The 27,482-nt window shown below is 67.0% G+C and overlaps 17 protein-coding genes across 17 annotated transcripts; 9 read left to right on the plus strand and 8 right to left on the minus strand.

Moving 5' to 3' along the window:
- Nucleotides 1-51: 51 nt before the first annotated feature.
- On the minus strand, nt 52-1,683 carry MICPUN_56882 (predicted protein; the record flags this gene model as incomplete). The annotated part of the gene is made up of 1 exon (XM_002500868.1): nt 52-1,683. One exon carries the CDS (start codon nt 1,681-1,683, stop codon nt 52-54), a length of 1,632 nt encoding a protein of 543 aa, XP_002500914.1.
- Nucleotides 1,684-1,860: 177 nt separating this feature from the next.
- Nucleotides 1,861-2,994, plus strand: MICPUN_56883 (predicted protein; the record flags this gene model as incomplete). The annotated part of the gene is made up of 1 exon (XM_002500442.1): nt 1,861-2,994. One exon carries the CDS (start codon nt 1,861-1,863, stop codon nt 2,992-2,994), a length of 1,134 nt encoding a protein of 377 aa, XP_002500488.1.
- A 96-nt stretch (nt 2,995-3,090) lies between these two features.
- MICPUN_104770 (predicted protein) lies at nt 3,091-6,175 on the minus strand (the record flags this gene model as incomplete). Its single annotated transcript, XM_002500869.1, has 1 exon — nt 3,091-6,175. One exon carries the CDS (start codon nt 6,173-6,175, stop codon nt 3,269-3,271), a length of 2,907 nt encoding a protein of 968 aa, XP_002500915.1. The 3' UTR covers nt 3,091-3,268.
- Nucleotides 6,176-6,724: 549 nt separating this feature from the next.
- Nucleotides 6,725-8,047, plus strand: MICPUN_56885 (predicted protein; the record flags this gene model as incomplete). The annotated part of the gene is made up of 1 exon (XM_002500443.1): nt 6,725-8,047. One exon carries the CDS (start codon nt 6,725-6,727, stop codon nt 8,045-8,047), a length of 1,323 nt encoding a protein of 440 aa, XP_002500489.1.
- A 140-nt stretch (nt 8,048-8,187) lies between these two features.
- MICPUN_56886 (predicted protein) lies at nt 8,188-8,660 on the plus strand (the record flags this gene model as incomplete). Its single annotated transcript, XM_002500444.1, has 3 exons — nt 8,188-8,215; nt 8,411-8,484; nt 8,598-8,660. 3 exons carry the CDS (start codon nt 8,188-8,190, stop codon nt 8,658-8,660), a joined length of 165 nt encoding a protein of 54 aa, XP_002500490.1.
- Nucleotides 8,661-8,855: 195 nt separating this feature from the next.
- Nucleotides 8,856-10,196, minus strand: PEX12 (peroxisomal protein importer family; the record flags this gene model as incomplete). The annotated part of the gene is made up of 3 exons (XM_002500870.1): nt 8,856-9,641; nt 9,726-9,911; nt 9,945-10,196. 3 exons carry the CDS (start codon nt 10,194-10,196, stop codon nt 8,856-8,858), a joined length of 1,224 nt encoding a protein of 407 aa, XP_002500916.1.
- Nucleotides 10,197-10,496: 300 nt separating this feature from the next.
- Nucleotides 10,497-13,703, plus strand: MICPUN_79480 (predicted protein; the record flags this gene model as incomplete). The annotated part of the gene is made up of 2 exons (XM_002500445.1): nt 10,497-11,717; nt 11,850-13,703. The coding sequence occupies 2 exons, from the start codon at nt 10,497-10,499 to the stop codon at nt 13,701-13,703; spliced, it is 3,075 nt and encodes a 1,024-aa protein (XP_002500491.1).
- A 373-nt stretch (nt 13,704-14,076) lies between these two features.
- MICPUN_56889 (predicted protein) lies at nt 14,077-14,670 on the minus strand (the record flags this gene model as incomplete). Its single annotated transcript, XM_002500871.1, has 2 exons — nt 14,077-14,223; nt 14,485-14,670. 2 exons carry the CDS (start codon nt 14,668-14,670, stop codon nt 14,077-14,079), a joined length of 333 nt encoding a protein of 110 aa, XP_002500917.1.
- Nucleotides 14,671-14,803: 133 nt separating this feature from the next.
- On the minus strand, nt 14,804-14,995 carry MICPUN_56890 (predicted protein; the record flags this gene model as incomplete). Its single annotated transcript, XM_002500872.1, has 1 exon — nt 14,804-14,995. One exon carries the CDS (start codon nt 14,993-14,995, stop codon nt 14,804-14,806), a length of 192 nt encoding a protein of 63 aa, XP_002500918.1.
- Nucleotides 14,996-15,092: 97 nt separating this feature from the next.
- Nucleotides 15,093-15,989, plus strand: MICPUN_70956 (predicted protein; the record flags this gene model as incomplete). Its single annotated transcript, XM_002500446.1, has 1 exon — nt 15,093-15,989. A coding segment is annotated over one exon (897 nt), but the record flags the coding sequence as incomplete, so codon positions are not given.
- A 132-nt stretch (nt 15,990-16,121) lies between these two features.
- MICPUN_56892 (predicted protein) lies at nt 16,122-17,264 on the minus strand (the record flags this gene model as incomplete). Its single annotated transcript, XM_002500873.1, has 1 exon — nt 16,122-17,264. One exon carries the CDS (start codon nt 17,262-17,264, stop codon nt 16,122-16,124), a length of 1,143 nt encoding a protein of 380 aa, XP_002500919.1.
- Nucleotides 17,265-17,690: 426 nt separating this feature from the next.
- On the plus strand, nt 17,691-19,493 carry MICPUN_56893 (hypothetical protein; the record flags this gene model as incomplete). The annotated part of the gene is made up of 1 exon (XM_002500447.1): nt 17,691-19,493. The coding sequence occupies one exon, from the start codon at nt 17,691-17,693 to the stop codon at nt 19,488-19,490; it is 1,800 nt and encodes a 599-aa protein (XP_002500493.1). The 3' UTR covers nt 19,491-19,493.
- A 413-nt stretch (nt 19,494-19,906) lies between these two features.
- Nucleotides 19,907-21,805, plus strand: MICPUN_56894 (predicted protein; the record flags this gene model as incomplete). The annotated part of the gene is made up of 1 exon (XM_002500448.1): nt 19,907-21,805. The coding sequence occupies one exon, from the start codon at nt 19,907-19,909 to the stop codon at nt 21,803-21,805; it is 1,899 nt and encodes a 632-aa protein (XP_002500494.1).
- A 208-nt stretch (nt 21,806-22,013) lies between these two features.
- MICPUN_56895 (predicted protein) lies at nt 22,014-22,847 on the minus strand (the record flags this gene model as incomplete). The annotated part of the gene is made up of 1 exon (XM_002500874.1): nt 22,014-22,847. The coding sequence occupies one exon, from the start codon at nt 22,845-22,847 to the stop codon at nt 22,014-22,016; it is 834 nt and encodes a 277-aa protein (XP_002500920.1).
- Nucleotides 22,848-23,121: 274 nt separating this feature from the next.
- Nucleotides 23,122-23,658, plus strand: MICPUN_56896 (predicted protein; the record flags this gene model as incomplete). Its single annotated transcript, XM_002500449.1, has 1 exon — nt 23,122-23,658. The coding sequence occupies one exon, from the start codon at nt 23,122-23,124 to the stop codon at nt 23,653-23,655; it is 534 nt and encodes a 177-aa protein (XP_002500495.1). The 3' UTR covers nt 23,656-23,658.
- A 210-nt stretch (nt 23,659-23,868) lies between these two features.
- On the minus strand, nt 23,869-24,471 carry MICPUN_56897 (predicted protein; the record flags this gene model as incomplete). The annotated part of the gene is made up of 1 exon (XM_002500875.1): nt 23,869-24,471. One exon carries the CDS (start codon nt 24,469-24,471, stop codon nt 23,869-23,871), a length of 603 nt encoding a protein of 200 aa, XP_002500921.1.
- A 330-nt stretch (nt 24,472-24,801) lies between these two features.
- Nucleotides 24,802-27,167, plus strand: MICPUN_56898 (predicted protein; the record flags this gene model as incomplete). The annotated part of the gene is made up of 2 exons (XM_002500450.1): nt 24,802-24,864; nt 24,978-27,167. The coding sequence occupies 2 exons, from the start codon at nt 24,802-24,804 to the stop codon at nt 27,165-27,167; spliced, it is 2,253 nt and encodes a 750-aa protein (XP_002500496.1).
- Between the last annotated feature and the right edge of the window lie 315 nt (nt 27,168-27,482).

Here is a 27,482-nt window from a genome sequence, read left to right on the forward strand (position 1 = left end):
AGCTGCGAAAATCGCGCGTTTGCATTTGGCGTTTTCGCCGCCCCTAGAGTGCTACGCCGGAACGACCCTCCTCACGCCCCGACCCGTCGGTGGACCCGCGCCTTTCACCACCACCCACCCCGCGTCTTTACCAACGGCGGGGACACCGTCGCCCCGTCCCGACCGTTCCGTGTGACCCTCTTCAAGACCGGTACCGTCGAGCCCCCCCCACCGTTTCTTCGCCTCCGTCGCCCCATCCGACGACGAACGATGGTTGCTCCAATCGAAATGCGGGTCGAGCGTCGTCCTCACCGCGTCGGCGACCCGGAACATCGCCCTGGCGAGATCGGTCGGCATGACGCTCGAGGTGGCGCCGGTGCCGCCCGCCACGCGCCTGGACACGTATCCTCCGGATACTTCCGGCGGGTCCCATCCGTCTAAATCGTCCGGCCACCCGCGCCCCGTCGGGGAGCCCGGCGAGTCACCGCCCGGTGAGTCACCGCCCGGTGAGTCACCCACCGGCGGCGACACGCAAAACGCCACCGCGCACGCCGTACCGATCGCCGAGCCCGGGTGGCACGAGAACGCGTGTATAACCGCTCGCAGCGTCCGCCGATCCCGACCCACGTCCCCGTCCTTTTTCCCTCCCCCTCCCCCGACATTCCTGAACACGAGCACGGCCGTCTCCGGCGGCGTGGACGCCTCCCTTTTCGCGAACGCGCCCCGAACCACCCCGGCGCCCTTCACCCGCGAACTGACTCGTCGGTGACCGCTCAAGCCGACGCCGTCGCCGTCAAACGTACCCCCGACCTCGGCCGTCGCCGCGCACCGCCGCGCCCTCGACTCGGCCATCGCCAAACACCGCTCCCGCGTCTCCCGCCAAATCTCGCCGCACCCCACCGCGTCGACGTCGCACAGCCTCGCGAGCGGGTGCGACGCCTCGGTTCCCCGCGCGGACGCCACGACGTGACACTCCCACGTCGCGCGCGCGCCCAGTTCCTTTGTCCGAACCGCGTCCGACAAAGCCGAATCGTCGAATTCGCGATCGTCCCTGACCGCCGCGGCGACGTCGTCGTTCGTCGCGGGGCGATGGCCGCTCCCGTGGGATGCGTCATCGTCGCGGGAGCGGGGTATCAGCACGTGCGCGTGCGCCACCCGCGCGGTGACGCATCCCACGAGGGGCTCGAGCCACCGAACGTGCGCGGGCCGCGCGAACTCGCGGGCGAGCGCGGGCCGGAGGAACTCGAGCTCGAAGCTTCGAAACTGCGGATGCGTCGTCGCGTCGTCGTCGTCTCCGTCGTCTGCGTCTTCACCCGCGTCAAACGTCGCGTCCATCACCGCGTCGTCCATGTCTCGGGCGATGAAAGACTCGAGGTGTTCGCCGCCGTGCCACGCGAAGGCGCGCGATACCGTCTCGGCGACGAACGAGGCGCTCGTTCGTCGTTGTCGCCAGTCGGCGCCCGGCGAGGTCAACGCCGCGACGATGTACCCCACCCTGCTCTCGCACAGCGCGACGGAGCAGGTGGAGAGGTCGAGGTGTGACGTGGGGGATGCGACGCCCGCGGCGAGGGAGTGGAGCGCGGGCAGCATGCGGCACAGCTCTCGAACCCGGAGGGGTGCATCCGAACACGCGTTGACCAGGCACGTGCCCGTCTTGGAGCAGACGACCACGCCGAGGAGCCAGGATCCGTCCTTCTCGGGCATGACGCTCGACCCGTGTCCGCGTCTGCACGCCTCGCGGGACGTGCCGACGCCCTCGAGCGGCGCCCGTGCGGCTCCACCTCCGCACCACTCTGTCGACGTGTCGGTCCCTGAGCGAGCGATGTACCACTAGTCTCTATTCACACAAGATGACGATGACGTCTCACAAAAGGTCGCGGAATGGGGAGCGGACTCCTCGCCGCCGCGCCGCTCGGAATCGCGGCGTCGGCGCCTCGATCCCGGCGGCGCACGCGTCGCGCGCCCGTTAACGTCGCGGCGACATCAGCCAGCGGGGAAGACGGGCTCGAGCGAGTGGAGAACTGCTCGGGGTGCCTGCGCCCGGAGAGCTGCCCGTGCCCAAAGGCTATCCGCCGCGCCAAACAGAAGCAGCAGCAGCGGCGGCGGGAAACGAGCCGGCGGGACGAGGACGACGCCGCGCCCGGCCGTCGTGCGGTGCTCTCGGCCCTCGGCGCGGTCGCCATGGGGGGCGGCGGTGCGGTCGTCCCGGGCAACCCGGCGGTCGCGATGGAGAACGGCCTCATATCCGAGGCGTGGTCCGCAATCTCCGGCGCCCCGTCCGACCTCACGTTCCCCGAGGACTTCCTCGGTACCTGGCTGTGCTACTCCACGCTCACGCGCGTCGATACCCTCCAGGGCGACGAACTGGTCCAGGACATCGCGGTGGTGAACCGCGCGCGGAAAGACGTCGGCCAGCAGATCGTCTACCCGATGAGGTTCATCAAAAACGACCAGGGACGGGTGGTGATGGACAGGGCCTACAACGTCGTCAGGATGGCGGAGGCCACCGCGCGCGCGTACAACGTCATAGACTCGGTGGAGTGGGACGTCAACGACCCGAACGTGCTGAGAGGGAGGATCGGCGCGGACGGCAGGAGCGTGTTCTTTCGGGTGAACCAACGGAGCGAGGAGTACCCGGCGCCGGACAGGATCGAGACTTCGGAGGTTGCGCAGATCGTCTTTGACGGCGGGGATAACGGGGGATACGCGCCGACCCCGACGGACGACTCGGTCCCGGCGGCGATCCCCGCGATGGCGCTGGGGCCCGACGGAACGCGCGATCCGTCGGGTGCCGCGAAGGCGACCAAGGTCAAGTCGAGCAGGACGTTCACCAAGTGGAAGTTTCGGTCGGCGGAGGCTGCCGGGGATGGGCCCGCCATCGTCGCGGGGCAGACGGTGTACGATTACCTGACGTCGTTCGACCCCGGGTTCATCGAGAGCAGGGGACAGCCCGTGACGCAGTACACGTACAAGCTGGCGCTGTTCAGGGCGAACAAGTACAACCTCGAGAACTGACGATTGGATCGACAGAGGGGTAGCGCGCGATTATCATTTTTTTCAACGACGGAAAATCGTCAACCTGACATGCTTCGCGGAGGATTGACTCACTGTCGTGGCACGCCGTACTTTCTTTTACAATCACAGACCCGTCTCATCGCTGGACGTTCTCTCCCTGTGTGACGCGCCGCCGTATCCAACACGTTTTGATGAAAACATTCCCCTCCCTCAGGGAAAAAAAATGAAGGTGCTCCCCCACCCTCCCTCCTCCTTTCCTCCTCCTTCGCGCCGCTCACGCCGCAGCCTTGGCCGCCTTCTTCTCCCTCGCAACCTTCAACAGCTGCTCTCGCATCGCGGGACCCAAGCCGGCGTAGGCCTCGTCCTCCATCGTCACCTTATCGGCGCTCTCCACGTACTGGGGCAGCTCGTCAAAGTTGAGGTACCTGTAGGTGTCCGAAGCGGTGGCGTCGAGCTTACCAGCGTACTCGAGGTACTCGGCGGGCGTGGGCAGCCTGCCGAGGATGGCGGAGACCGCCGCGAGCTCGGCGGACGCCAGGTACACGTTCGCGCCCTTGCCGAGCCTGTTGGGGAAGTTCCTGGTGGACGTGGAGACGACGGTGGATTTCTCCGCGACCCTGGCCTGGTTGCCCATGCAGAGAGAGCAGCCCGGCATCTCGGTCCTCGCGCCGACGGAGCCGTAGACGGAGTAGTACCCCTCCGCGGTGAGCTGCGCCTCGTCCATCTTCGTCGGGGGCGCGACCCACAGCCTGGTCGGGAGCTGCCCGTCGAACTCCTTCAGCAGCTTGCCCGCGGCGCGGAAGTGCCCGATGTTGGTCATGCACGAGCCGATGAAGACCTCGTCGACTTTGTCCCCAGTCACCTCGGAGAGGAGCCGGGCGTCGTCAGGGTCGTTGGGAGCGCAGAGGATGGGCTCCTTGATCTGATCCATGTCGATCTCGATGACCGCGGCGTATTCGGCGTCGGGGTCCGCCTCGAGGAGCTTGGGGTCCGCGAGCCAAGCCTCCATGCCCGCGATGCGACGCTCGAGGGTGCGCCTGTCGCCGTAGCCCTGGTCGATCATCCACTTGAGCATGATGATGTTAGAACGGAGGTACTCCGCGATGGGCTCCTTGTCGAGCTTGATGGTGCAACCGGCGGCGGATCTCTCCGCGGAAGCGTCGGAGAGCTCGAAGGCTTGCTCACACTTGAGGTGGGAGAGACCCTCGATCTCGAGGATGCGACCGGAGAAGATGTTCTTCTTGCCCTGCTTTGCGACGGTGAGGTGCCCCTCCTTAATCGCGTAGTAAGGGATCGCGTGGACCAAGTCGCGGAGCGTGATGCCGGGCTGCATCGTACCCTTAAAGCGCACGAGCACGGACTCGGGCATGTCCAGGGGAATCACGCCGGTCGCCGCGCCGAAGGCGACGAGGCCGGAGCCCGCCGGGAACGAGATTCCGATGGGGAAGCGCGTGTGAGAATCGCCCCCCGTGCCGACAGTGTCCGGCAGCAGCATCCTGTTGAGCCACGAGTGGATCACCCCGTCGCCCGGTCGGAGGCTCACGCCGCCGCGGTTGCGGATGAAATCCGGCAGGGTGTGATGCGTCACCACGTCCACGGGCTTGGGGTACGCCGCGGTGTGACAGAACGACTGCATCACTAGGTCGGACGAGAAGCCGAGGCACGCGAGATCTTTCAGCTCGTCCCTGGTCATCGGCCCGGTGGTGTCCTGGGATCCCACGGTGGTCATCTTGGGCTCGCAGTAGGTGCCGGGGAGGATGCCGCCGTCGACGCCGCACGCCTTGCCCACCATCTTCTGCGCGAGCGTGAACCCCTTGGAACCCGAGCCGGGGGGGTTGGACGGGAGCCTGAAGACGTCGGAGGCGGGAAGGCCGAGGCTCTCCCTCGCCCTGCTGGTGAGCCCGCGGCCGATGATGAGGTTGATGCGCCCGCCCGCCTGCACCTCGTCGAGGAGGACGTCCGTCTTGAGCGAGAACCTGCAGAGCTCCTCGCCGCTGCCGTGCCTCTTGGCGACGCCCTGGTACGGGTAAATCTCGACGACGTCGCCCATGTTCATGTTGGTCACGTCCATCTCCAGCGGCAGCGCTCCGGAATCTTCCATCGTGTTGAAAAAGATGGGCGCGATTTTTCCGCCGACGCACACCCCGCCCGTGCGCTTGTTCGGGACGTTCGGGATGTCGTCGCCCATGAACCAGAGCACGGAGTTGGTCGCGGATTTGCGGCTGGAACCGGTGCCGACGACGTCCCCGACGTACGCCAGCGGGAAGCCCTTCGTCTTGAGCTCCTCAATCTGCGCCGGCGCGTCGTGGATGCCGTCCCTCGGGTTCTTGAGCATGGCGAGCGCGTGGAGGGGGATGTCCGGTCGGGACCACGCGTCGGGCGCCGGGGACAGGTCGTCCGTGTTGGTCTCGCCCGTCACCTTGAACACGGTCACGGTGATCTTCTCGGGCACCGGGGGTCGGCGGGTGAACCACTCGGCGTCGGCCCACGAACGCATCACCCGGGTCGCGTGTTCGTTGCCAGCCTTGGCCTTGGCCTCGACGTCGTGGAAGGCGTCGAAGACGAGGAGGGTGCCGGTGAGCTGGTCCGCGGCGAGGGGTCCGAGCGCCGGGTCGTCGAGCGCCTGAACCAGGGGCGCGATGTTGTAGCCGCCCTGCATGGTGCCCAAGATGCGCACAGCCTTGGCCGCGTCCACGAGGGGCGATCTCGCTTTGCCCTCCACGATCGCCGCGAGCCACGATGCCTTGACGTAGGCGGCCTCGTCGACGCCCGGCGGGACGCGGTTCTCGAAGAGGTCCATGAGAACGGCCTCGTCGCCCGCGGGGGGCGACTCGAGCTGCTCGCAGAGCGCGGCGACCTGCTTCGCGTCGAGGGGCTTGGGCGCGATGTTCTGCGCCGCGCGCTCGGCGACGTGCGCGTCGTACTCGGCGAGGAAGGTGGAGGCGGATCTGGCGGATCGCGCGATGGAGGCGAGGGACGCGGCGGGGAGGAGGGATCCGGCGCGGGGCGGCGCGGGCGCGCGGGAGGCGAGCGGCGCGCGGCGCGCGAGCGGAGCCGCGATCGCTCCCGTCGTCCTCGCCGTCGAGGCGAAACCTCTCGAGCCGGCGGTGGATGAGGTCGCCGGAGCGGCGCGCTCCAGGAGGCGGCGCAGCGCGCGGCCGTTCACGGCCTTTCGCATCATCCTGCGCGGCGAGGGGGGGGATTCGGGACGAGGCGCGGACGGTCAGCACGGGAGGAAGACGCGGCACGGACGCGACGATCGGGGTTGAAACCACCACGTGCGCGAAAAGGTCTTGGAAAGCTCCTCGGTTGACATCCTTTTCCAGACGGCGCGGGGTTGGGTTCGACGGATCGCGCGTTCGGGCGATCGAGGGCGTCCTTTCGTCTCCGTCAAAGTCGCGGGGGACTCACCGAGAAACCGTCGACGTGAGCGCGTGTCCTACGTTTGGAGGAAGCGCGTCCGATTGTGAGGAGTCACGCGATGGTCCCTCAAACGTCGCCAAGGGCCGAGCGTGACAAAAAAAATCCCAAAAATCGTCGCGGGAGCGGTCGCTCTCTTTGATCAAGTCAAGGTCAGCGGGACCAGTCAGAGATGGAATCCCGGTCACCGATTGGCTGACGCGCGTCGGGCCTTACTCGCCCACCCTTACGGCGGCGACTGGCGCGCGCCACCGGCCACTTTGCGCCGCGTCCGTGAACCGGACCGTGAGCAGGGCACGTCCACGTGAAGATGTTCGCGGTCGCTCCCATCCTCGGCGCGGGCGCGGTCGGCCTCGGCCGCGCGCGAACGCTCCCCACGTCCACGCGGATATCGACGTCGCCCCGCTCCACCAATCGGGTCGCGACGGTCGTTCGCGCCGCGCGCAAGGGCTCGCCCCAGAGCGCGCAGGGCCGCAAGAAGATGAGCAAGGGCAAGATCGCGAAGAAGAACCAGGAGTTCATCGAGCAAGACACCGAGAAGGACGCGCAGATCGAGGCCATGCGGAAGGCGGCCGCGGCGTCCCGCGCGAGCGTCGACGAGGGCGAACAAGCATCCTCGATGCCTCCCGGAAAGCTCGACGGCATGAGCTTCGAGGATAAGCTCAAGGCGGTCAAGGAGGAGGGCGCCGCGAAGCGCCAACAGATGGCCGAGGCCGAGGCACCCCGCAAGCTCATGGACGAGATGCTCACCGGCAAGGCGCCCGTCATGCGCTCCTCCATCTACGACGACGCGCCAGCCAAGCCGGGCGGGATCACGTTTGCGCAGGCTGGGGGCAAGACCCCGGATGACGAGCTCAACGTCTTCGTCAAGATCGGCGCGGGTCTCCTCTCCCTCGGCCTCCTCGTCGTCTTCATCCCGTCCGATTTCGTGTTCAGCACGAACGTCTCGAGCGCGCCACAGGGGGAGCTATCCCCCGAGATCGTCGAGCAGGTCAAGAAACAGGCTTCCATCTACGAGGAAGCGCTGGCGTCCACTCCCGAGGACGTCGACAAGCTCCGGGGCGCCGCCGAGTCGTACGTCGTGCTGGAGGACTACACCGCCGCCATACCGCTGCTCAAGCGGCTGCTGGAGATCCAGCCGAGCGTGGAGAACGTGGGAAACCTCGCGGACGTGTACGCCGCCAACGGGTCACTCGCGAAAGCCGCCGAGGTGTATCGCGACGCCGTCAACGCGGAGTGGTCGGGGGCGAGCCTGAAGCCGCCCGCGCTCGTCAAGGGCCTGGTGGACGCGCTGGACAAGGACGGGCGGTACGGCCTGAGCCTCGAGTACGTTAAGAAGTTTCGGGAGAAGGGGCAGGTGGACGACGTGGACGGCGCGCTCTTGGAGGCGAGGGTGTACAGCGGGTGGAAAGGGCACTCCAAAGAAGCGGAGAAGGCGTACCAGGACGTCATCGACACACACGGCGACGACTTCAGGGGGTACCTGGCGAAAGGGGTGTTCTACAGGGAGATCGGCAAGCCGGACGCCGCGGAGGGGATGTTTCGGCAGGCCAAGGCGCTGGTGCCGGGTGAGATGAGGGAGGTTGCGAACGCGGTCATCGCGCAGGCGAAGGCGCAGGGCGCGCTGCAATAGAAGTCCATCTGTTTTAGGATCTGTTCATGCCGCTCATCAAGCAAACGTGAAAAATGATCTCTCGCTCGTTGAAAAACTGGCGAAAATAATCGCACGGCCGCGGCCACTGTCGAGCACGTACACGCGCTTGAGCACGCATCATGGGAGCCGTTCAGTACTTCGGCAACGGTGAGTGTCCGCGGTTGTCCCGAAGACGCGTTCGAACCCGCGGGAGCGTCGGAACCCCGTCCCCCGGGGGCTTTCCGGCAAACCCTACCGTCCGCGGATTTTCGTATCCGCGGTGGGGGACTCTTCCTCCCTCGCTTCCGAGCCGATCGGAGCCGTCCGACTGACCGAGATTCCCGTTCCCCCCTCCCGTCGCAGCCGCTAAGGTTTACGTCGGCACCGAGATTGCCATCGGCCTGGGCCTCGGCCTCGTCGCGGGCGCCGTGTGGAAGGTGCGCTGACCCCCCGGACCCGAACCCCCCGCGCACCACGAGGATGAACGACGAAAATATCCCCACCTGACGCCCCCGCTCACCCGACTCGCAACCCCCCCCACCCGTCGCAGAACTGGCACTGGCAGACCCGCGCCAAGGAGCAGGCGTACTTCGCCAGCATCAAGGGGAAGTGAGCGTCGGGACGGACCCGCGGGCGCGAGCGCCGACCGCGGCCGACCACCCCAGTCTGTACCATGTAGCCGACTAGATCTCATCTGATTGCAACGGAACCGTGTAACTCCACCACCCGCGGCTAGACTAGCTAGAGGCGTCCAGATTCGGAACCCGAACGGACGACGTCGTCGACGACGATACACACGACACAGCTGTCACTCGCTGAACAGGCGCACGACGTCGCCCTCCGCCGCCGCCGCGAGCGTCACCGGGCACCGCCCGAATCGACGAACCTCGTCCACGACGCACGGGTGACAGAACACCCACCCGCTCGTGCGCACCACCGCGGGCTGGGAACACCGCCGCCGGCACAGCGGGCACAGCGCGGGGTCCCGCGGCACGACGCACCGTGCGCGAGGGTGCGGCGCCGTCCTCGGCGGCGGCGGCGGCGGCGGGTGCGATCGATCGCGAAACACCGCATCCTCCGCCGAGCCGTACCACCACTCCAGGAGCTTGAACCCGACGACCGCCGCCATCAAACCGCCCTGCGCGTGGTCCAGGGCGAAGTGACCCGCCCTCAACGCCGTCGGCCCCACCACGCGCGTCATCCACGACGGCGACGACGACAGGCGATTGACCCTCGACGCGCGAGCGGATTCGACTCGCGCTCTGCGAGCGGTCACCTCCGACGGCGACGCGCGGACGACGGCCAGCCGGAGCGTCGCCAGCGAGGGATCGTGCGTGGTGCCGTCTTTGAGGAGGTACCGGAGCCAGCACCAGAACACGACGGCCTCCCAGCCCGCGTGGATCCACGGATACGCGGAGACAAACGCGGCGGCGGCGCCGGCTCGAACGGACGCCCCCGAGACGGCCGACGCCGACGACGACGACGACGGCGCAGCCGGCGTCGGCGATGAACCCCCGCGCGCGCGACGTCCCCCGCGCGCGTCGTCGTCGTCGCCGTCCCGGGCTCCCTCGTCTCTCGACGATCGCCCCGGCGGCTCGTGGTCCCCCAGGATTGCCTCGGCGATGGTGGATCCCAGGGCGCCGCGCGATCCCGCCCCTACCGCGCCGGACAGCCGCACGTACAGCGCGTCCAGCTTCTCTCGCGCGTACGGCAGTCCCACGAGCACGAGCACGGAGAGCAGTCGCTGCTTCCCGCCGATCCTCCGCGATCGGCGCGCGCCGTTCCCGCCGTCGTCGTCGCCCGAACGGAGGAGTCCGCCCCGGGCGACCGCCGCGCGCCCTCCACGCCCTCCGCGCCCTCCGCGCTCCCCATCCCCCCCTCGCGCCCCGAGCCGCACGCGCTGCAGTCCGTACAGGCCCTCCGCCAGGCTCCCGTCGGACGTCGCGAAGGAGTGCGCCTCGACGAGGAGCATGAGGAGCGCGAACGCCTCCGCCTCGTGGTCGAGGATCCGCGTCACCCCCGGTCGCCTCTCCGCGAGCGTCCTCAGCGAGTACACCAGCGCCGCGCGAAGCGACGGCACGAGCCGGTCCGTCGCGACGAGCTCGAAGAACGTCGGGCGGGAGTCGCCCGCGTCCACCTGGAACTGCATCGCGCCCGCCCCTCGTCCGCGCGCCCGCGCCGACTGCGGTTATTCCCGCGAGCTGGCGAGTTGTACTTCGGAAGTCGCTTTTCTTGATTCACATTTCCGGGCGATATGTACGGTCGCGGTCGGGGCAGGGGCGGCGGTGCGCGCGGCGGAGGAGACCGCGGTGGGGGTAGGGGCGGGGGGCGGGGCGGGGGCGGGCAGCGATGGTGGGATCCCGAGTGGAGAAACGCCAAGCTCGCCGAGATGCGCGAGAAGGGCGGAAGGAATCAGATCGAGCTCGATCGCGAAGCCATGCGCCGGCGCATGGAGGACCTCGTGAACGACCCGCACGCCGAGGAGATCGTCGTGCGCGAGAACTACGGCCGCGACGGCGCGGCAGAGATCGGGGCGATCGCGCGCGGCCTGAGGCTGCACTTCAGGCAGTACGGCAAGGGCACCAACACCGCCCTCGTCGCGTCCAAGGTGCCTCTGCCGGACTACAGGGCGGACCTCGACGGCCGACGGCGCGCGGAGCACGAGGTGGACATGTCGCCGGATACCATGGCGATCGTCGCGAGGGCGTTGCACGACTCCCCGAGCGTCGAGGACCTGAGCGCGAACCTCGGGAGTCTCACGCACGCCTCGCAATCGAAGCGGCAACGCGGCGACGGCGACCGATCCCGAAGTCGCGTCGACGAGGCGTCCCATCTTTTACGCAGGGACGCAGCCGTGGACGCCGCCGCCCAAAAGGCCGAGCTCGAACGACTCGAATCCCCGCACGTCGCCGCGCGCATGGCCCAACGCGCGAGGCTCCCGGCGTTCGAGAGACGAGACGAGCTGCTCGCGGCGGTGGACGCGTGTACGAACGTGCTGGTGGTATCCGGCGAGACGGGCTGCGGCAAAACAACGCAACTGCCGCAGTTTGTCCTCGAACGCGCGCTGGCGAGCGGCGACGCGTCGGTGACGGGCATCCTGTGCACGCAACCGCGGCGCATCTCCGCGATATCCGTCGCCGCGCGAGTGGCGCAGGAGAGGGGCGAGGAGCTCGGCGAGTCCGTCGGGTATCAGATCCGGTTGGAAGCTCGGCGGTCCGCGGCGACCCGGCTATTATTCTGCACCACCGGCGTGCTCCTCCGCAGGCTCGCCGTGGAACCCACGCTGGACAGCGTGTCGCACGTGTTCGTGGACGAGATTCACGAGCGCGGCATGAACGAGGACTTCCTCCTCGTGGTGCTCAGGGACCTGCTGCCGCGTCGACCGGATTTGAAAATCGTGCTAATGTCGGCGACGCTGGATGCGGGACTCTTCGCGGCGTACTTCGGCGGCGCGCCCGTCGCGCACATTCCGGGGTTCACCTACAATGTGCGAACGCTGTTCCTGGAGGATGCGTTGGAGGCGTTCGGGACGCGGTTGGTCGTGTCGCCGCCTGACGCGAGGAGGGACGGGTTCGGCGGGTTTGGTGGGAAGCGACGGGGTCGGTTCGGCGGCGGCCGCCGGGAACCGACGCCCGGATATAACCCCGACGAGGACGAGGACGGCGGCGACGTGCTCGACTCGACGGAGGACGGGGCGGACGACCCTTCGTGGGCGTCGCTGTCGCGTCACACCCGGGAATCGCTCGGGAACTGGCGTCGTCGGTGCGCGGGGGACGACGGGGTTGACGTCGACCTGGTCAAGAATTTGGTCGCCACATTGGTCGCCACATGTGACCCGGCAGACCCCGACGGCGACGGCGCGATCCTCGTCTTCCTCACCGGCTGGGACGAGATCACCAAGGTTAACGACCTGATGCGCGCGGACCCTCTGTTGGGGGACCGGACCAAGTGCGCGGTTCTGCCGCTTCACGGCGCGATGCCCACGGCGAACCAACGGGAAATCTTCGACAGGCCCCCGCGCGGCGTTCGCAAGATCATCCTCTCCACCAACATCGCCGAGACGTCCATCACGATCGACGACGTCACGCACGTCGTCGACTGCGGCAAGAGCAAGGAGAAGACGTACGACGCTTTGAACAACCTCGCGTGTTTGCAGCCGGCTTGGATTTCGAAGGCGTCGGCGCATCAACGCCGGGGCCGAGCCGGTCGAGTCCGCGAGGGGGTTTGCTACCGTCTGTACACCAAGGCGCAGCACGCGAAGATGGCGGACCACGCCACCCCCGAGCTGCTCCGAACCCCGCTGGAGGAGCTGTGCCTGACGATCAAGTCGTTGGGTTTGGGTTTGTGCGAGCCGTTCATCGCGAGGGCGCTTCAACCGCCCGAGCCAAAGTCGGTTCATAACGCGATCGAGCTGTTGATCACCATCGGAGCCCTGTCGCGTCGCACCGAGGAGCTCACGCCCCTGGGCAGGCACCTCGCCGCGCTTCCCGTGGACCCGAGGGTTGGCAAGATGCTGGTCACGGCCGCGACGTTCGGATGCTTATCCCCGGCGCTGACCATCGCGGCGGGCATGGCGTACAAGGACCCGTTTGTATTGCCCATGGACAAGAAGCACCAAGCGGACGCCGTTCGCAGGCGTCTCGCGGGGGACACGCGCAGCGATCACATCGCCCTCGTCCGCGCGTTCGAGGGGTGGACGCGCGCGCGCCGGGACGGCGGCAACAGGGAGGGATGGGAGTACTGCCGCCGTAACTTTCTCAGCGGAAACACCCTGGAGCTCATGTCCGACATGCGTCGGCAGTTCGCCGACCTGCTGCACGGGATCGGATTCCTCCCCGACGGCGCGAGATCCGCGGATCGCGTCGACGCTGCCCACAACAGGCACGCCGCGGACGTCGCCATGCTCCGCGCGGTGATATGCGCCGGGATGTACCCGCGACTCGTCTCCGTCCGACCCCGGGGCCGACGCAACGAGCTCAAGACACACGAGGACGGCAAGGTGGAGTGCCACCCGAGCTCGGTCAACTCCGAGTTTGGCGTCTCGTTCCCGTTCCCGTGGCTGGTGTACTGCGAGAAGGTCAAGACGAGCGGGGTGTACATCCGAGACAGCACCTGCGTCCCCGCGTACGCGGTGCTGCTGCTGGGCGGCGACCTGGACGAGGAGCCAGACGGCACAGCCGGCGACGGCGACGACGACGTGGGGATTCGGGTGTGCGGCGGGCACTACACGTTCAGCGCGCCGCGCGACGTCCTCGCGCTCGTCCGAAAGCTCCGCCGCGAGATCGACTCGTTGCTCGACGCCAAGGCGAGGAACCCGGGGCTTGGCGGCTTCGGGTGCGGCTTCGTGGACGCGATGCGCGCGCTCGTGGCGGACGAGGAGCACAGGGCGTACGGCGGGGATGATCGGGGAAGGGATCGGGGCGGCGGGGGCGGGGATCGGGGCGGCGGCTGGGGTCGTCGAGGCGGCCGCGGGGGTTTCGGCGGTGCACCGGGAACGAGCGGGGGCGACTGGGAGTGTTCCAACGGGTGCGGTTTGGTGTTTGGCGGGAAGAGGAGTTGCTTCAGGTGCGGGGCGCCGAGGGAGGGCGACCGCGGGGACGGGGGGCGGGGAGGGCTCGGGGGCGGTCCGCCCGCGCCGAGGCACGTGCGGTTTTAGCCTCTTCGCGCGACTGTTCAGAGGATGATGGTCTAGTGTTACAACCTGGAAAATCCAACGCGAAAATATTCGACCACGCCTGCTGCGCCTGGCTGGCGTGGAATTTTCTGAGAAACAGGCTCCAAAAGTTTCCGTGTTGCCGCGCAACCGCATCGTCGTATCCGGCCCTGGTTGGTCGACCTGGGAGGCGACCGGGGCCGTGCTAGAGGATCTAGTGAGAGGGGCTAGCTAGGGTTGGATGTTCGGGCGGCGTGAACGACGGCACGGGGACGCGAACGGGGCGGGAACCGTTCCCGCCCGTTTCACGCGCGTCCCTCCCAGCGGTCCACGCGGTCGCACCGCCAAGAAAACATCCGTCAGGCACTGCGGGACTCTATTTCTTGTCCGAATCCCCGTCCTGCTCCTCCCTCTCGCTCTCCGACGCCACCCTCTCCTCCTCCTCCTGTTTCTTCACGGCTTCCAGCTTCGGGTTCAACGGGGGACCGGTCCTCTTCTTCTTGGGCTTCTTCCCGATCCCAATCTGCGCGCGGGGACGGAGGTCAGATCGGTCGTTCCCGACGAGGCGGCAGGGAAAAAAGGAAATCAGGCGCTTTCAAAGCTGGGGAAACCACCGGACGTGACCCGGGGAAAAAAACCTCGGGAATCTCCGCGCCGTTCGGTCGGGCGCGCGCCCTCCCGAGACGGCGTTGACGTGATCCAGCTCCGCGGCGGAACGGTCGATGACGGTTTCATCGCGTTTGGAGTGGGTGCGCGATCGGGGGCGCGATGTGAGGGCGCTCACCTCGTACTCTATGTGCGCGATGTCTTCGTCAATCTCCGATTGCTTGAGCGTGAGCTGGAAAGCCTCCCCCTTGGGCCCGCGCGCGCGGGCCATCGGCGCGACGCTGCCGTCCTCGTTCCAGCGCGCCATGGGGCGACGCATGAAGCCCGGGTATATCAGGTAGTCGTATTCGTCCAGTCCCGACATGTCTGCGGTCGTGAAGTAACTCCGCGCCAACACGTGTGCCGCCTCCCCCGGCGAGCGCAGGAATCAAACAGGCCGAGCCGCTGTCAAACGAGTTTGGAATCCCGACGGGCATTGGCTTTGCAGCACGGGGGAGTCAGTTGACTTTTCCTGCGAATCGTTTTCGACTCCCTGCCTGTGTTCGCCGATCGTGCCGCTGCGACCCGGCCTCGTCTGCGTCTCGAGCGGATACGAAGGTTGGTCCTTTGGGGCGCCCGAGGACACAGCCGCGGTCCAGGTCCGCGGTGACTTTGATGTCCGCAGCGCTCACACGCGCGTCGCCCTGCATCGTCGCGCGTCGACCCCGTCCATCGCGGCACTCGTCTCGCGCGCGCCACTCCTCCTCCGCGACGGTTGCGATGGCATCGTCGTCGTCCCCGTCACCTGAGACCACCGTCGTGAGCGCCGAGTGGCTGAAGGCCAACATCGGGAGGCCCGACGTCGTGGTCCTCGACTGCAGCTGGTACCTCCCCGCGATGGAGCGCGACCCACGCGCGGAGCACGAGGCCAAGCGCGTCCCGGGCGCCAGGTTCTTCGACGTCGATGGAGTGTCCGATCCGTCCTCGCCTCTGCCCCACATGCTCCCGGACGCGGGCGCGTTCGCCGCGGCGTGCGACGCCGTGGGCGTCGCCAACGGCGATCAGGTTGTCGTGTACGACGGCGCGGGTCTCTTCAGCGCGGCGCGGGGCTGGTGGATGTTCAAGGTCTTCGGCCACGACGCCGTCGCGCTCCTGGACGGCGGGATGCGCGCGTGGGAGAAACTCGACGGCGCGACGGTTGAGACGAAACCCCCTGCCGTCCCAATCGCCGCCGCCACGGACGCCTGCGCGAGGTGGTACGACGACGCCTCGAAGCCGTCGTCGACGCCGTCGTCGTCGTTCCGCGCGACGCTCAGGCCCGAGCTGGTGCTGCGCAGGGACGATGTGCTCGCGCGGTGCGTCGGCGCGGCGGCGACGGAGACTTTGGTGGATGCGCGACCCAAGCCGAGATGGGCCGGCGAGGCTCCCGAGCCCCGCGCGGGGATCCGGAGCGGTCGCGTGCCGGGCAGCGCGTGCGTCCCGTTCTTCGACGTCCTCGACGCGGACGATCGGACGTTCAAGTCCCGTGACGAGATTCGCGACGTCTTCTCCGCCGCGGGCGCGGACGTGACGGGTGCGAAGAAAGTCGTGGCGAGCTGCGGCACCGGCGTCACCGCGTGCGTGCTGTCGCTCGGGGCGGCGATCGCGCGGGGGGACGGGACGCCGCTTCCGGTGTACGACGGGTCGTGGACGGAGTGGGGCGCGGAGGGCTCGGGGTGCCCGGTGGACGGGAAGTAGGGGTTAGCGGGGAACGGGCGCGGCGGTTCCACGACGATTGAAAAAAATCTCTCAACTCTCAACTCTTACGTGAAAACCTCACCCGTCGCGTCGTCACCTTCACTTGACGCACAGGAGCAAGTTTCTGTCGAACTCGTCCGCGACGTGCAGGTCCGCCGACCGTATCGCCTGCACCGACGAGAAGCCGACGACCTGCCTCAGGTGCTCCGCGAAGAACGCCGGGCGCAGCTCAATGCCCCGGAAGTGCTCGCGGGTCTCCTCCGGCATCTTCTGCTTCCTAAACGCCTGCTTGTAACTCTTCCACGGCTGCGGCTCCACGATGAACACCCCCCCGGGAGACAGCGCGTCGTAGATCTGTTTGAACATCTTCTTCAGGCCCGCGTCGCCCCAGTTCAGCTGGATCCACTTCGTCACGGACAGGCACAGGAAGGCGTCCACCGAACCCGGCTCGAACGTCTCGTCGAGGATGTTACTCGCGCGAAAGGTGACGCCGCCGAGCGACGGACCGGAGTCCGCCAATTTAGCCCCCAATTGAGATCCAACCTCGCCCGTTCCGTCCGTCGTCTCCGTCGCCGCCGCCACGCGCGTCGCCGGGTGCGACCTGAGGGTCCCGCCCGCCGCCGCGTCCGCCTCTCTTGCCGACGCTTCAGCCGCCATCCTCGCCGCCTCCTCCGATTCTCGCTCCGCTTTCGTCGCCGCCTTCGCGGCCGCGCGTCGCATCCGCCGCAGCTTCTCCCGCGCCTTCTTCACGAGCCACTCGTCGATGTCGATGCCCAACATGGTGGTGGATCCGAACGAGACCGCGATGGACAGCGACACCAGCCCCTCGTTGCACCCGACGTCGACGCACCTCTTGCGATGGAACCACTCGCGCTTCAAGTGCGCGATGCGATGGTCCTCGAGCGACTCCCCCACGCGGTAGCCGTAGTAGCGGTGGTAGTTGCCGTACCTGAAGCACTGACGCTGTCGACCGTTCGCGTCCCGGCCGCCGCCGTTCGCGCCGCCGAACTTGACGTGGGAGGCGGGCGCGGCGTCGCCCCCGCCGCGACCGTCGCCCCCCGCCGACGATGCCGCCCCGGCCCCTCCCCTGTTCGCCGTCGCCTCCTCCGCCCACGCGTCCAGGCCCGACGGGGGGTTCGATGCGCCGGCGGCGTCGCGGTCTTCGCGCGAGCGCTTCTTCGTCGCGGCGCGGGAGGCCGGCGCCGCCTCCGGCGCTTCCTCCGCCCCCGGGGCTTCTTCCATGGCCGTCGGTGCCCTCCAAAAAGTGAGAAGTGCGCTTGCTGAGGTGGCAATTTAACAGTTTCGTATGGCGCTGTGGTTATTACTAATGTCAATTGCAGAAGTTGGCACATGCAAACAGTTCAAGCGCTCCATTTGTATTTCCCGCGGAAAATGTGTAACACCTAGTCTCCCATTTTGTGCCCCGTCCAAACCCCCTCCGACCGAGCGGGCGCGTCGGCACAGCGCACGCGCGGAACCTCGCAGAAAACCCACGCGAGGCCCGAGGCAAAGCCGCAGGAGGACCGAAAGCGGACGCGCGCTCCCAACCCGACCCCTCGGGAAACGGAGCCCGCCCCGCCCTCTTCCCCCGACAAAAACAAACCAGCACACGGGCGCTCGACAAGGCCCCACCCTTCCCACCCCGACGCCGCGACCTAACAACTCAACATGTCGTTCAGAAAAGGTTTAGTCGAGATTTGGGAGGACATGATGTCCTACCGTACCCTCAAGGTGGTGAAGATCAGCGACAAGAGGCTGGCGTACGTGCACAAGAGTCTCATGGCGTCCATCCTCGTCTACGCCACCATCACCATGGTTGGCGCGCACACATACATGCTCAAGGAGAAGCCGAGGCTCTACGTGACCACGACGGTGGACGACACGAATCGGCTAAGTAATTGGACGCTAGATAGTACGTCGGGGCCGAGGGGGTACTGTAACTCGGCGTACACGTCGTTCCCCGGCGACGAGTTCGTGCCCGAGCCGGCGTACCCGCAAACGCGGTGCGCGAGTTACATCAGCACCGCGCAGATGGTCTCGGTGACGGACCAGGGCGCGTTCATCGGAACGCACATGCGACAACAGGCGTGGAAACGCACGTGCACGGACGAGACGACGAAGCTGGACTGCGTGGTGGAGAACAAGGACGAGAACGGCGCCGCGGTTGACGCGGAGGACCACTTCGCGGCGGACATTGAGAACATCGTGCTGAAGCTCCAGCCCATCTACGTCACGTCCTGGGGGGTGTCCGAACCGGCGCACAGGATCACGGTGGTGAACGCCGCGGGGCAGGAAGTCAAGGAGTTCGAAAGGTACGGCACCGACTCCACCAGCCAGTGGCCGACTTTCACGTTGAAGGAACTCCTAAAGCTGGCGGAGATGGACATCGACGCGCAGAATCCGATCATCGTCTCCAAAAATTTCAAAGGGTTGGACGCGGAGACTGGGCAGCCGCGGCTGCCGCTGTACCGGCTCACCGGCCTGCGCATCGCCGTGGACTTCACGTTCAGCAACTTCAGGCCGATGGGGCAGATGAAACCCTTCGACTTCACCCCGTTGGCCGTCATGACCGTCAAGGCGACCAGCGTCGGGTCGTTTGTCACGCCGCGAGAGTCCACCATCTACTCGGGCACCACCAGTAACTTCGACTCGCAGGGCACCACGTTATCGATCCGCGGCGTGAAGATCGAGTACCAGGCGAAGGGCCTGATGGGTAAGGCGGATGGGTACACCGGCATGATGGCGCTCATGTCTTGCCTCGTCATGGTGGGCGTGGCGACGGCGATTGTGGACGTCATCGGCGCCTTCATCTACGACTCGTTCAAGGATGACAAGATCGAGGACGACTCCGAGCGTCAGCACCTGGAGCACATGATCCTCAACATCGAAACTTCGGGCGTGCCCTTCAAGAACGACGACTTCGAGTTCGAGCCGGGCACGAGCGTCAAGAAACAGATCGACGAGTTGACGAGGGACATCCAGCGGCAGGCGACGCTGCTGCACCACATGTCCGGGGAGCTCGCGGCGGCGGGTCTCAACAGCCACACCATGCACATGGCGGACCTCGGCGAGGGGGTGCAGAGCGCGAGGTATGAGTGCGTCCTCAAGGGACCCAACGGCGAGGACATCTTCCTCACCGGCGGACCGCAGACGGTGGGACGCGGGCACGGCGGCACGCAGTCCAAGCGCATCTCGCACAAGCAGATCAGCGTCGTCGCCAACACGCACAACGGCATGGCGCGAGTGCAGGGTTTACCGACCAAGAACATCTCCGGCGTGGCGCTCGGCGGCGGACCGTGGCAGCCGCTCGGTCCCGAGGCGAGCGTGGACCTGAAGAACGGGGACATGATCGCGCTGCTCATGGACGAGGGCGCGGATGAGGCGGAGACCACCGTCGACGGCGTGTTCAGGTTTCAGGCGACGTACGTCGAGGACAAGCAGCAGGGGGGCTCGTGGTTCGGGTGGTGATGAGTTCGGGTGGTGATTCGTCGACCCATCTAGACGAGGCGACCGGGGCGGCACGCGTATCACGCCGCGCCGTTGTATCATAACAGTCAATCCGTAAAGAGAAAAACGCAGCCCAACGCCGTGGGGATTTTCCCGTCCTCGGGATGAGATTTCCGACCCTGGCTGCCAAGGCAGCAGCAGCTCGACCGACGTCTGTCCTCTGACGGTCGTAGGGGTCGCGCCACTGAGCTGAGCGCACTCGGCGCGTGAGGCTCGGATGAGCGGCTACGGGCATCACATGAACCGCGGAGACGGGTCCGACGAGCCCGCCCCCGATCCCAGGTGCGCTTCCCCGCCCGGCGCGCGGCGCCACCGACGCCCCCGCGGGAATCCTCCGCGCCGATCGACCGTCCGTGCTGTCACTGCCTGGGCTCCCCATGCGTCCGTCCATCGCGCGGGACCCCGGCGGCGGTTCGAGGTTCCCGGCGCCGCGCGTGCGTCCGAAATCCGCGCGGCGCTCTCGCGAACGGTCGTTCCGTTTCCGCGGACGTTCGAACCCTGCGTCCGCGCCGCGCCGCTGCCCCCCGCCCCCGTCTCGCGCGCCGTTCCGTCCAATCAATTCGCCCGCGCTTTCGCCCCGCCCGCCTTCGTCTGATCAACACCATTTTCCGATAACAACGCGCAGGGCCAGGGGCGACGGATGGAGCTGGAACTGGGACGCCCCAAAGCCCGAGAGGAACCCCGCGGGCTCGCGCGGCCCCGGCCTCAGCGTCACCGGCGGGCGCGACGCCGCATCGGACGTGGACGGACGCCAGGTTGGCGGATCGCAGCGCGGGCAGCTCCGCCTCGGGCCCGCGGGAGGACGAACCTCCATCCCGAACCGCGGCCCCGGCGCCGCCCCGGGACGCGTCGGCGACGGACACGGGTACCCCCGCGCGGGTGCCGCCGCCGCCGCGGCGGCGGCGAACGACCTGCGCGGGTACGTCCCGGCGTACGGACTCGGCGCGGACCTCGGGGGCATGAACCTGGACGATATAAACGACACAGCTGGCGCGACCGCGTACGTCGACGACGACGACCTCGACTCCCCCGAGCAGCACCAGACGCACGACGTCATCATCACCGAGATCGAGGAGATCAACCTGACGGACTACATGCAGACGTTACAGGCGCCCACGTTCAGCGAGGAGGCGTTGGCCACCGCGGATTTTGGGTTCGGCGGCGATCGGACTTTCAGCGGATCTGGATTGTACGGCGCCGGGATGAACGGGTTTGACGCCGCGGCGAGCCCGAAGCAAGGCGCCGGTGGGGTGATGGGCGGTTCGGATAAGTTTCCGATGAGGTCCGAGACCCCCGGGCGAGCCGGTCGGAGGGTGTGGTCGCGGGGCGGGAACCGATCGACGGACGCGGGTTCGGGAGGATTGGCGACGGCGACGCCGGGGATCGATCGACCGCAGACGGGCGGCCTGGACGAGGCGGACGTCAACAGGCCCCTTCACACGCACGGGTTGGACGACGACGAGGACGGCGGGGATCCGGAGGTGGACGCCGACATCTTCGACGACTCCGACGACGATTCGTGGGGCGAGGAGACCCACGCGGTTGACACCTTCGGGGGTAACCAAAACGGCGCCGACGTCCTCAGCGACGACGAAGACGGGGGCCACGCGGCTTCCCCGAAGGCCATGGGCGCGGTCAACCCGTCGTTCGGGGGTTCCGCCATCGCAGCGAGGTCCCCGGGCGCGGGAGGAGGAGCGGGGGGGTCGTTTTCGGGTTTCGTCAGCGGCGGCGGCGCGTCGCTGCCGGGGAGGCAATCGCCGCTTCCGGGATCTTCTTCTTCTTCTTCTTCTTCATTCGCGGCGTCGCGGGAGGCGCGGCGACGTCGCGAGGAGGAGGGTGACTTCGTCGTCATGTCCACGCCGTCCGGTTTGCGACGCGTGCCGTCCGCGAGGCGCAGGCCCGGAACCGGCGGGGGCGGCGGCGGGGGCGCGAGGCCCGGCGGCGGCGGCGGCGGGGGATGGCCGTCTGGAGCCGGTTTCAAGGACGGCTCGGGCGGCGGCAAGGCGGAGGTTGTCGCGGACGTGTACGGGGCGAAGGAGAACGCCTCGATCCCGCCGAGGGGGGCGAGCGCAGGCGGGTTGGGGTTGCTGCAGCGGCCGCCGAGCAGGCAGCGGCCGCCGCCGGAGGCGACCAATCTCTTCGCGAGGAGGGCGGCGGCTGCGGCTGCGGCTGCGGCGGCGCCGGTTGTGCCCGGGCTGAACAAGGTTTCGAGGCCCGCGGGGATGGCGTCGAACATGATGTTCTCGCACCGACCGGGTCAGACTGGGGGATGGTGAGACCGGCGTCGTGTGACTTTTTATCAAGAAAGACTTCAAGTCTCGTCGTTACAAACTCGAAACCGAAAGGCGCGGCTGCTCTACTGTTAAAGTTACAGGCCACTTCCCGACGCGAGCATTATCTCGATCCGGTTTTAAGGGTATGATCTCAGCCCGACGACGACGTCGACGGACACCCCCAGTGATACGTCAGGTCGTCTCGAGGCTTTCACGCCTTGGCGACCGCGGGCGCAGGGAGGGCGTTCCGCGCGCTCATCTCCACGTCCGGGACGTCGTCAATCTTGGAGAAGAGCGGCGCACCCTTGCGCTCCTTGTGCACCATGTACGCCATGAAGCCGCCGCCCGCCGCGATGATGAGCACCAGGGGCACGGCAACCGCGGCCGCGACGTTGACGACCTCCTTCTTGCTGCTGGAGGACCCGCCGCCGGAGTTGTATCTCGCCTGGAACCACTCGCGATCCACCTCGCCGCAGGTGGCGCCGATGAATCCCTCGTCGCACGCGCATCCTCCGGAGACTTTGCAATCGCCGCCGTTCTCGCAGTAGGTCCCGTCGACGCAGACGCGCACGTCGACCTTCTCGCAGCTCGGTCCACCGACGTTGGGCGGGCAGTTGCACGGCGTGTTGGTGTTGTTGGTGCACTTGCCGCCGTTGAGGCACTGGTGGTTGCTGGGGATGACGCAGTTGTCCGGGGGCTGCGATTCCTCGCAACGATTGCCCGTGAATCCGACGGTGCACTTGCAGCGAAAGTTGGTGCCGCACTCTCCGTTGTTGCCACACCAACTTCCGCCAGCGCATCGAGTGACGCCGGGGGTCTGGCACTCGACCCCTTCGGTACTGCTCGGGCAGATGCAGACTTTGTCGTCCGAGGAGGCGTAGGCGGCGTTGCACGTGCCACCGTTGAGGCATTTATGGTTGCTGATGGCGGCGATGCTCGCGCAGTCGTTGCAGTTCAACAAGCCGGTGCAATCCCCCGCGAACGCCCCTGTCGTCGCCAGGGCGAGGAATAGGACGGCGCCTAGGCGGAAGGCGTGCGTCCTCATGTCGCGTGTTTCCAACGGCGGCGAGGGTTAGGAATGACGATCTCGAAAAAAGCGAAAAGCCGCAAACGTCATCCTCGAAGCGAAAGGACGTCTGATCTCATGAGTCCACAGACCTGCTCATTTATTTATTCGTCCGTATGCAAACATAGTTACGATTTGGCAAGTTGTTAATGCAAAACTAAAATGTGTCACGTCCTCGTGCTGTACGGGGCTCGACCGCCCCGCCGCGATTTTAGGTTTCCACCAGAACGGGGCCGCGCGCGAAGGGCGCAGGATGAAGCACGGCCGACACTTCCGCAAGCTCGGCAAGGATGCCAGCCACAGGTGGGCCATGATGCGCACCATGGTCACGCAGCTCATCGAGCACGAGCGCATCCAGACCACCGTCGCGAAGGCGAAGGAGCTCCGCCGCGTCGCCGATCGAGTCGTCACCTTCGCCAAGGAGGGCAGCCTGCGCGCGCGTCGCAAGGCCGCGGCGGTGGTGCGCACCGACGCGATGGTCAACAAGCTCTTCACCGAGCTCGCGGAGAGGTACAAAGAGCGCCCCGGGGGGTTCACGCGCGTGTTGCAGATCGGCCAGCGCAAGAGCGATTCAGCGGCCATGGCGTACATCGAGTACGTCGATCGCGACGGGGAGCTGAGGCCCGCGAGGCCGGCGACGGGGTTCGGCCTGTCTTGGGCGGCGAAGGAGTACGTCAACTCGCAGTTGGCGTCGAAGAAACGGCACGGCGACGTGCGGGCGGTGCTGAGCCCGGCCGCGGACGCGGCGGCGAAGGCTGCGGCGGAGCCGCCCAAGGAGGAGAAGTGATGATCGATCGACCAACTTTTAGCAGCGTCTCTCGCGTGGGACGCCTTATTACATTAGCAGCACACCTGAATAGCAAGCCGAGGCTTTCTCGCGACAAAGGCACTCGTCGTGATTCTTCGATGTCCGTTACGGGATGAATAATTGTACGTTTGGCTACGTTTGGCTACGGTTGTGCGTCGCCCTCTGAGCGCCGCGCCGCGACGAACTCGTCAATCACGCCTTCTTCTTCTTCTTCGGCAGCAGCCCCGGCAGCACGATGAGGATGTTGAACACGCACAGGAGCACCTGCGAGACCATCACCATGTAGTGCTCCCGGAACGTGTACCCCCCCGGCCTGTCCGTGCTGTTCATGTGGGTGATGATCCTGAAGTGATAGATGAGGTACGGCTGCCAGAGGAACCGGATGCTCAGCGTGAGGTGGTACATGAGGTCGCACGCCCGGTTGAGGAGGGAGCCCCGCGTGAGCTGCCGTCTGGCGATGAGGAAGAAGGTGTTGAGCTCCACGATGCCGTCTCTGCACGTCTCTATCGCGTGCTCGGGGAACCGAAGCGGGTGGAGAAGGATGAGGAAGGTGAGCACGTGGTGCAGGACGATGGCCCACGCGAACCTCGGCACCGCGGATGGCGAGAGCACGATCCAGATCGTGTCCACCGCGATGTAGGAGATGAAGATCTTGGTGATGAGGTGCGCGTCCATCAGGCCGAGGAGGCCGAGGATGCACATGATCGCCAGGCCGCCGACGAGCGGGACGTTGAGCGCATCGTGCAGGCGGTAGGACAGCGAGCGCTCCTTCTTCGGCACGTCCGTCGGTGCCATCGCTTTTCTGAGTCTATCCGATGGGTATCTTCACCGGTCCTGAGGGACGCTACGCGTGGACGCGGGACGCGGGCGTCGATCGCGGGCGCGAAGTGGACGCGCTAGGGACTCGGGCTCGCGCCGCGGGCGGACCCCCGGTGCGCTTCGCAGTGTCCACGCCGCGCTCGAAAGGGGAGCGCGAAGAAACCCTCGCCTGATTGTCGGATTTCGAAAAATTTTCGCGAGTCCCGAGGCGGCACGGAGCCGTCCCCTCGGACGCGACGAGGGCAGTGTTCGGGGGCGCGCAGGTGTCACTTTGGACCTCACGAACGCCCGCCGGGTATCGACGCCATGGGCGATGACGTCGTGAACGTCTTCGCGGACGAGTTCGAGCATCCACCCGGGGAGACCTTGGTGCGTGCGCCGAGTGGGCACCGTCGCCGTTGTTCGTCCGCCCGCTCCTCTTAGGGATCCCGCCTCACCGGCAACGCCTCTGACCCGCCCCTTCATCTCCCGCCCTCGCGCAGGACATCCTCCGGGACGAATCGATCGTCAAGACCGTGGTGGAGCCCGCGCCCGCCGGCGGGTTCAAGACGCGCCCGTCCGTCGGCGACCAGGTGTCATTCACCGTCCGTCGCGTCCACGCCGCGAACGCGCCGACCGCGGGCACGGTGGCGCAGGATGCCGAGCTCGAGAGGTACCTCCTCGGCTGCGGCGCGCAGTGCAGGGCGGTGGAGGTTGCGCTGGAGACCATGCGCGAGGGCGAGGTGGCCACGTTCCTGTGCAAGGAGCGCCACCTGCCCGCGCCAAACATCGAGAGCGTCTACCCCGAGGAGGTCACCATCCGACTGGCCAAGATCTTCCGCGACGTCGACCTGACGCCGCGACCGAGCCCGGGTGGCAAACTCATCAAGCGCAGGACGCGTTGGGGAGACGCGAAGACCCACGGACAGACGCTCTACGAGCCCATGACCCTGTCCCACTCGCCGCGGCCGGGGTACGGCTCGGACACCGGGCGGGACGTCGCTCGACCCGGCTGTCGCGTCATAGTGTACACGAAACATAAACCGACAGCTGTGAACGCAAACACGGGACTGGACGCCGAACCCTGGACGCCGATGGAGTTTACCCTGCGAAGCACCGCGGTGGACGCGCCCCCGTGCCCCGACGGCGTGCACGAGGCGCTCGAGCTGTCGCTAACGCTGGCCTCGCCCGGGGAGAGGTTCGAGGTGACGTTTCCGGCATCCGTGTACGGCTTCGCCGACGATCGCGTCGACGGGACGGTCGAGTCGGACGCGGTCGCGAGTGCGCGGTTCGCCGAAACGTACGACACCGGCGGCGATCTCGTGACCACGGAGGTTCACGTCAGGGCGGTGCACCCGCCGGCGCCGTTCGCGCCCGAGCACGCGGGGCCCGGGGGATGGGGCGGCACGAAGGACGTCGGGTTGGACGGCGAGGATCTCTGGACGATGCCCAAATGGGAGCGGGCGCACCGAGCTAAGGCGGCGAAGGAGCGAGGGGTGGCGCTGTTCAAGGCGGGGCGGCACAGGGCCGCTCTGAGGGCGTACGACGTCGCGATCCGTCTCCTCACCGCGCCCTTCGCGCCCCTGGATCTCTCAAAGGTGGAGATGCCCGAGTGGGATCCGCCGAGCGAGCAAGACCCGCTCGGAAAAGACCCGCACTTGAAACTCGCGGAACGTTACGGCTCCAACGCGTGGCGGGGTTTGGCGGACTCCGGGCTTGGCGAGGGCAACGAGAACCAGGTCTTGCTCAAGGCGACGATCCTCAACGCCAGCTTGGCCGCGTCCAGGCGCGGTGACCACGCGACGTGCGAGTGGTACTGCAGCAAGGCTCTCGCCGAGGATCCCATGTGCGTGAAGGGTTGGTTCCGCAGGGGCCGAGCCAGGGTCGCGATGCATCGGTGGGACGAGGCGGAGGACGATTTGAACCGCGCGGAGAGGCTCCAGGGCGACGACGAGATCGCGAAGGAGCTGGATGTGGAGCGTAAGAAGCTGGCGGCGGGGCGGAAGAAGAGCGAGAGCGGCGGCGCCGTCGCGAAAGCGTTCAGAGCGGTCTTTGGCGGCGGCGGCGGCGGCGCCGGAGAGTACCCGAAACCGCGAGAGATGCGGCGGCTGGTCACCGGCGACCTGGGCATCGAGGCGGGTCCCGCGCACCCCACCGGGAGGCTGGACACCGACGAACCGGGCGCACAGCTGGACGAGCTTCTCGACGAGACGTCGCCGCACACGCGCATGGAGCACGCGTTCAACAAGGCGCTGCACTACGAGCAAATCGGCCTGAACGAATTCGTCGACTCGGGCATGCCCATCGAGCTGTACTCGGAAGCCGAGCTCGCGCCCGTGGGCGAGGGCCATCCCACCGCCCAGGCCGTGGAGAAGAGGGAGTACGTCGTCCCGTTCGGCGAGGCCGAAGCCGCGGAGCTCGACGCGGAGATTGCGGAACGCGAGCACGACGAGGAGCTCTACGACAAAATGCTCAACGCCGCGAAGAGGGGTAACCGCGTGCAGAGGGGCACGGCGACGCACAACCCGTGGGACCGCGACGGGACCAAGGCGGTGGACGAGCTCAACATGCAGTTCGTCAAGGAGTACAACGAGCAGAAGATGGAGGAGGCCAAGGAGGAGATGGAGGCTCACAAGAAGCAGTGGCACGAACGGAAGAAGAGGGCGACGGGGGACGACATCGCGTTGGACTGAGCGCGTCGCGCGAGAGTTTTACGAGTAGAGAGAACGTCGTTAAGCTTGGATTTCAAAAGATGCGAGTCGTGTCCCTTTACCTCGAGCGGGTGCTGAACTAGAAGACATCCGCGTACAGCAAACTGGCTCGCCTGCTGTACGTGGAAGTCGTTTTTTGCCGAGTTCAGCAGGAATGGGTGGGGCTGGGTACCCGCTCGAAAGAAAGAAGGACCGTGAACGGTGACACCAGACAGTACACGAGGGAACAGTACACGGCTCGCATCGATTTTCGTCGGACGCATCGAACTCTCTCTCGGCCTTGTTCATCGTCGTCGT

This window comes from Micromonas commoda, chromosome 3, assembly GCF_000090985.2.
Source record: "Micromonas commoda chromosome 3, complete sequence".
In the NCBI taxonomy this organism is placed as follows: Eukaryota; Viridiplantae; Chlorophyta; class Mamiellophyceae; order Mamiellales; family Mamiellaceae; genus Micromonas; species Micromonas commoda.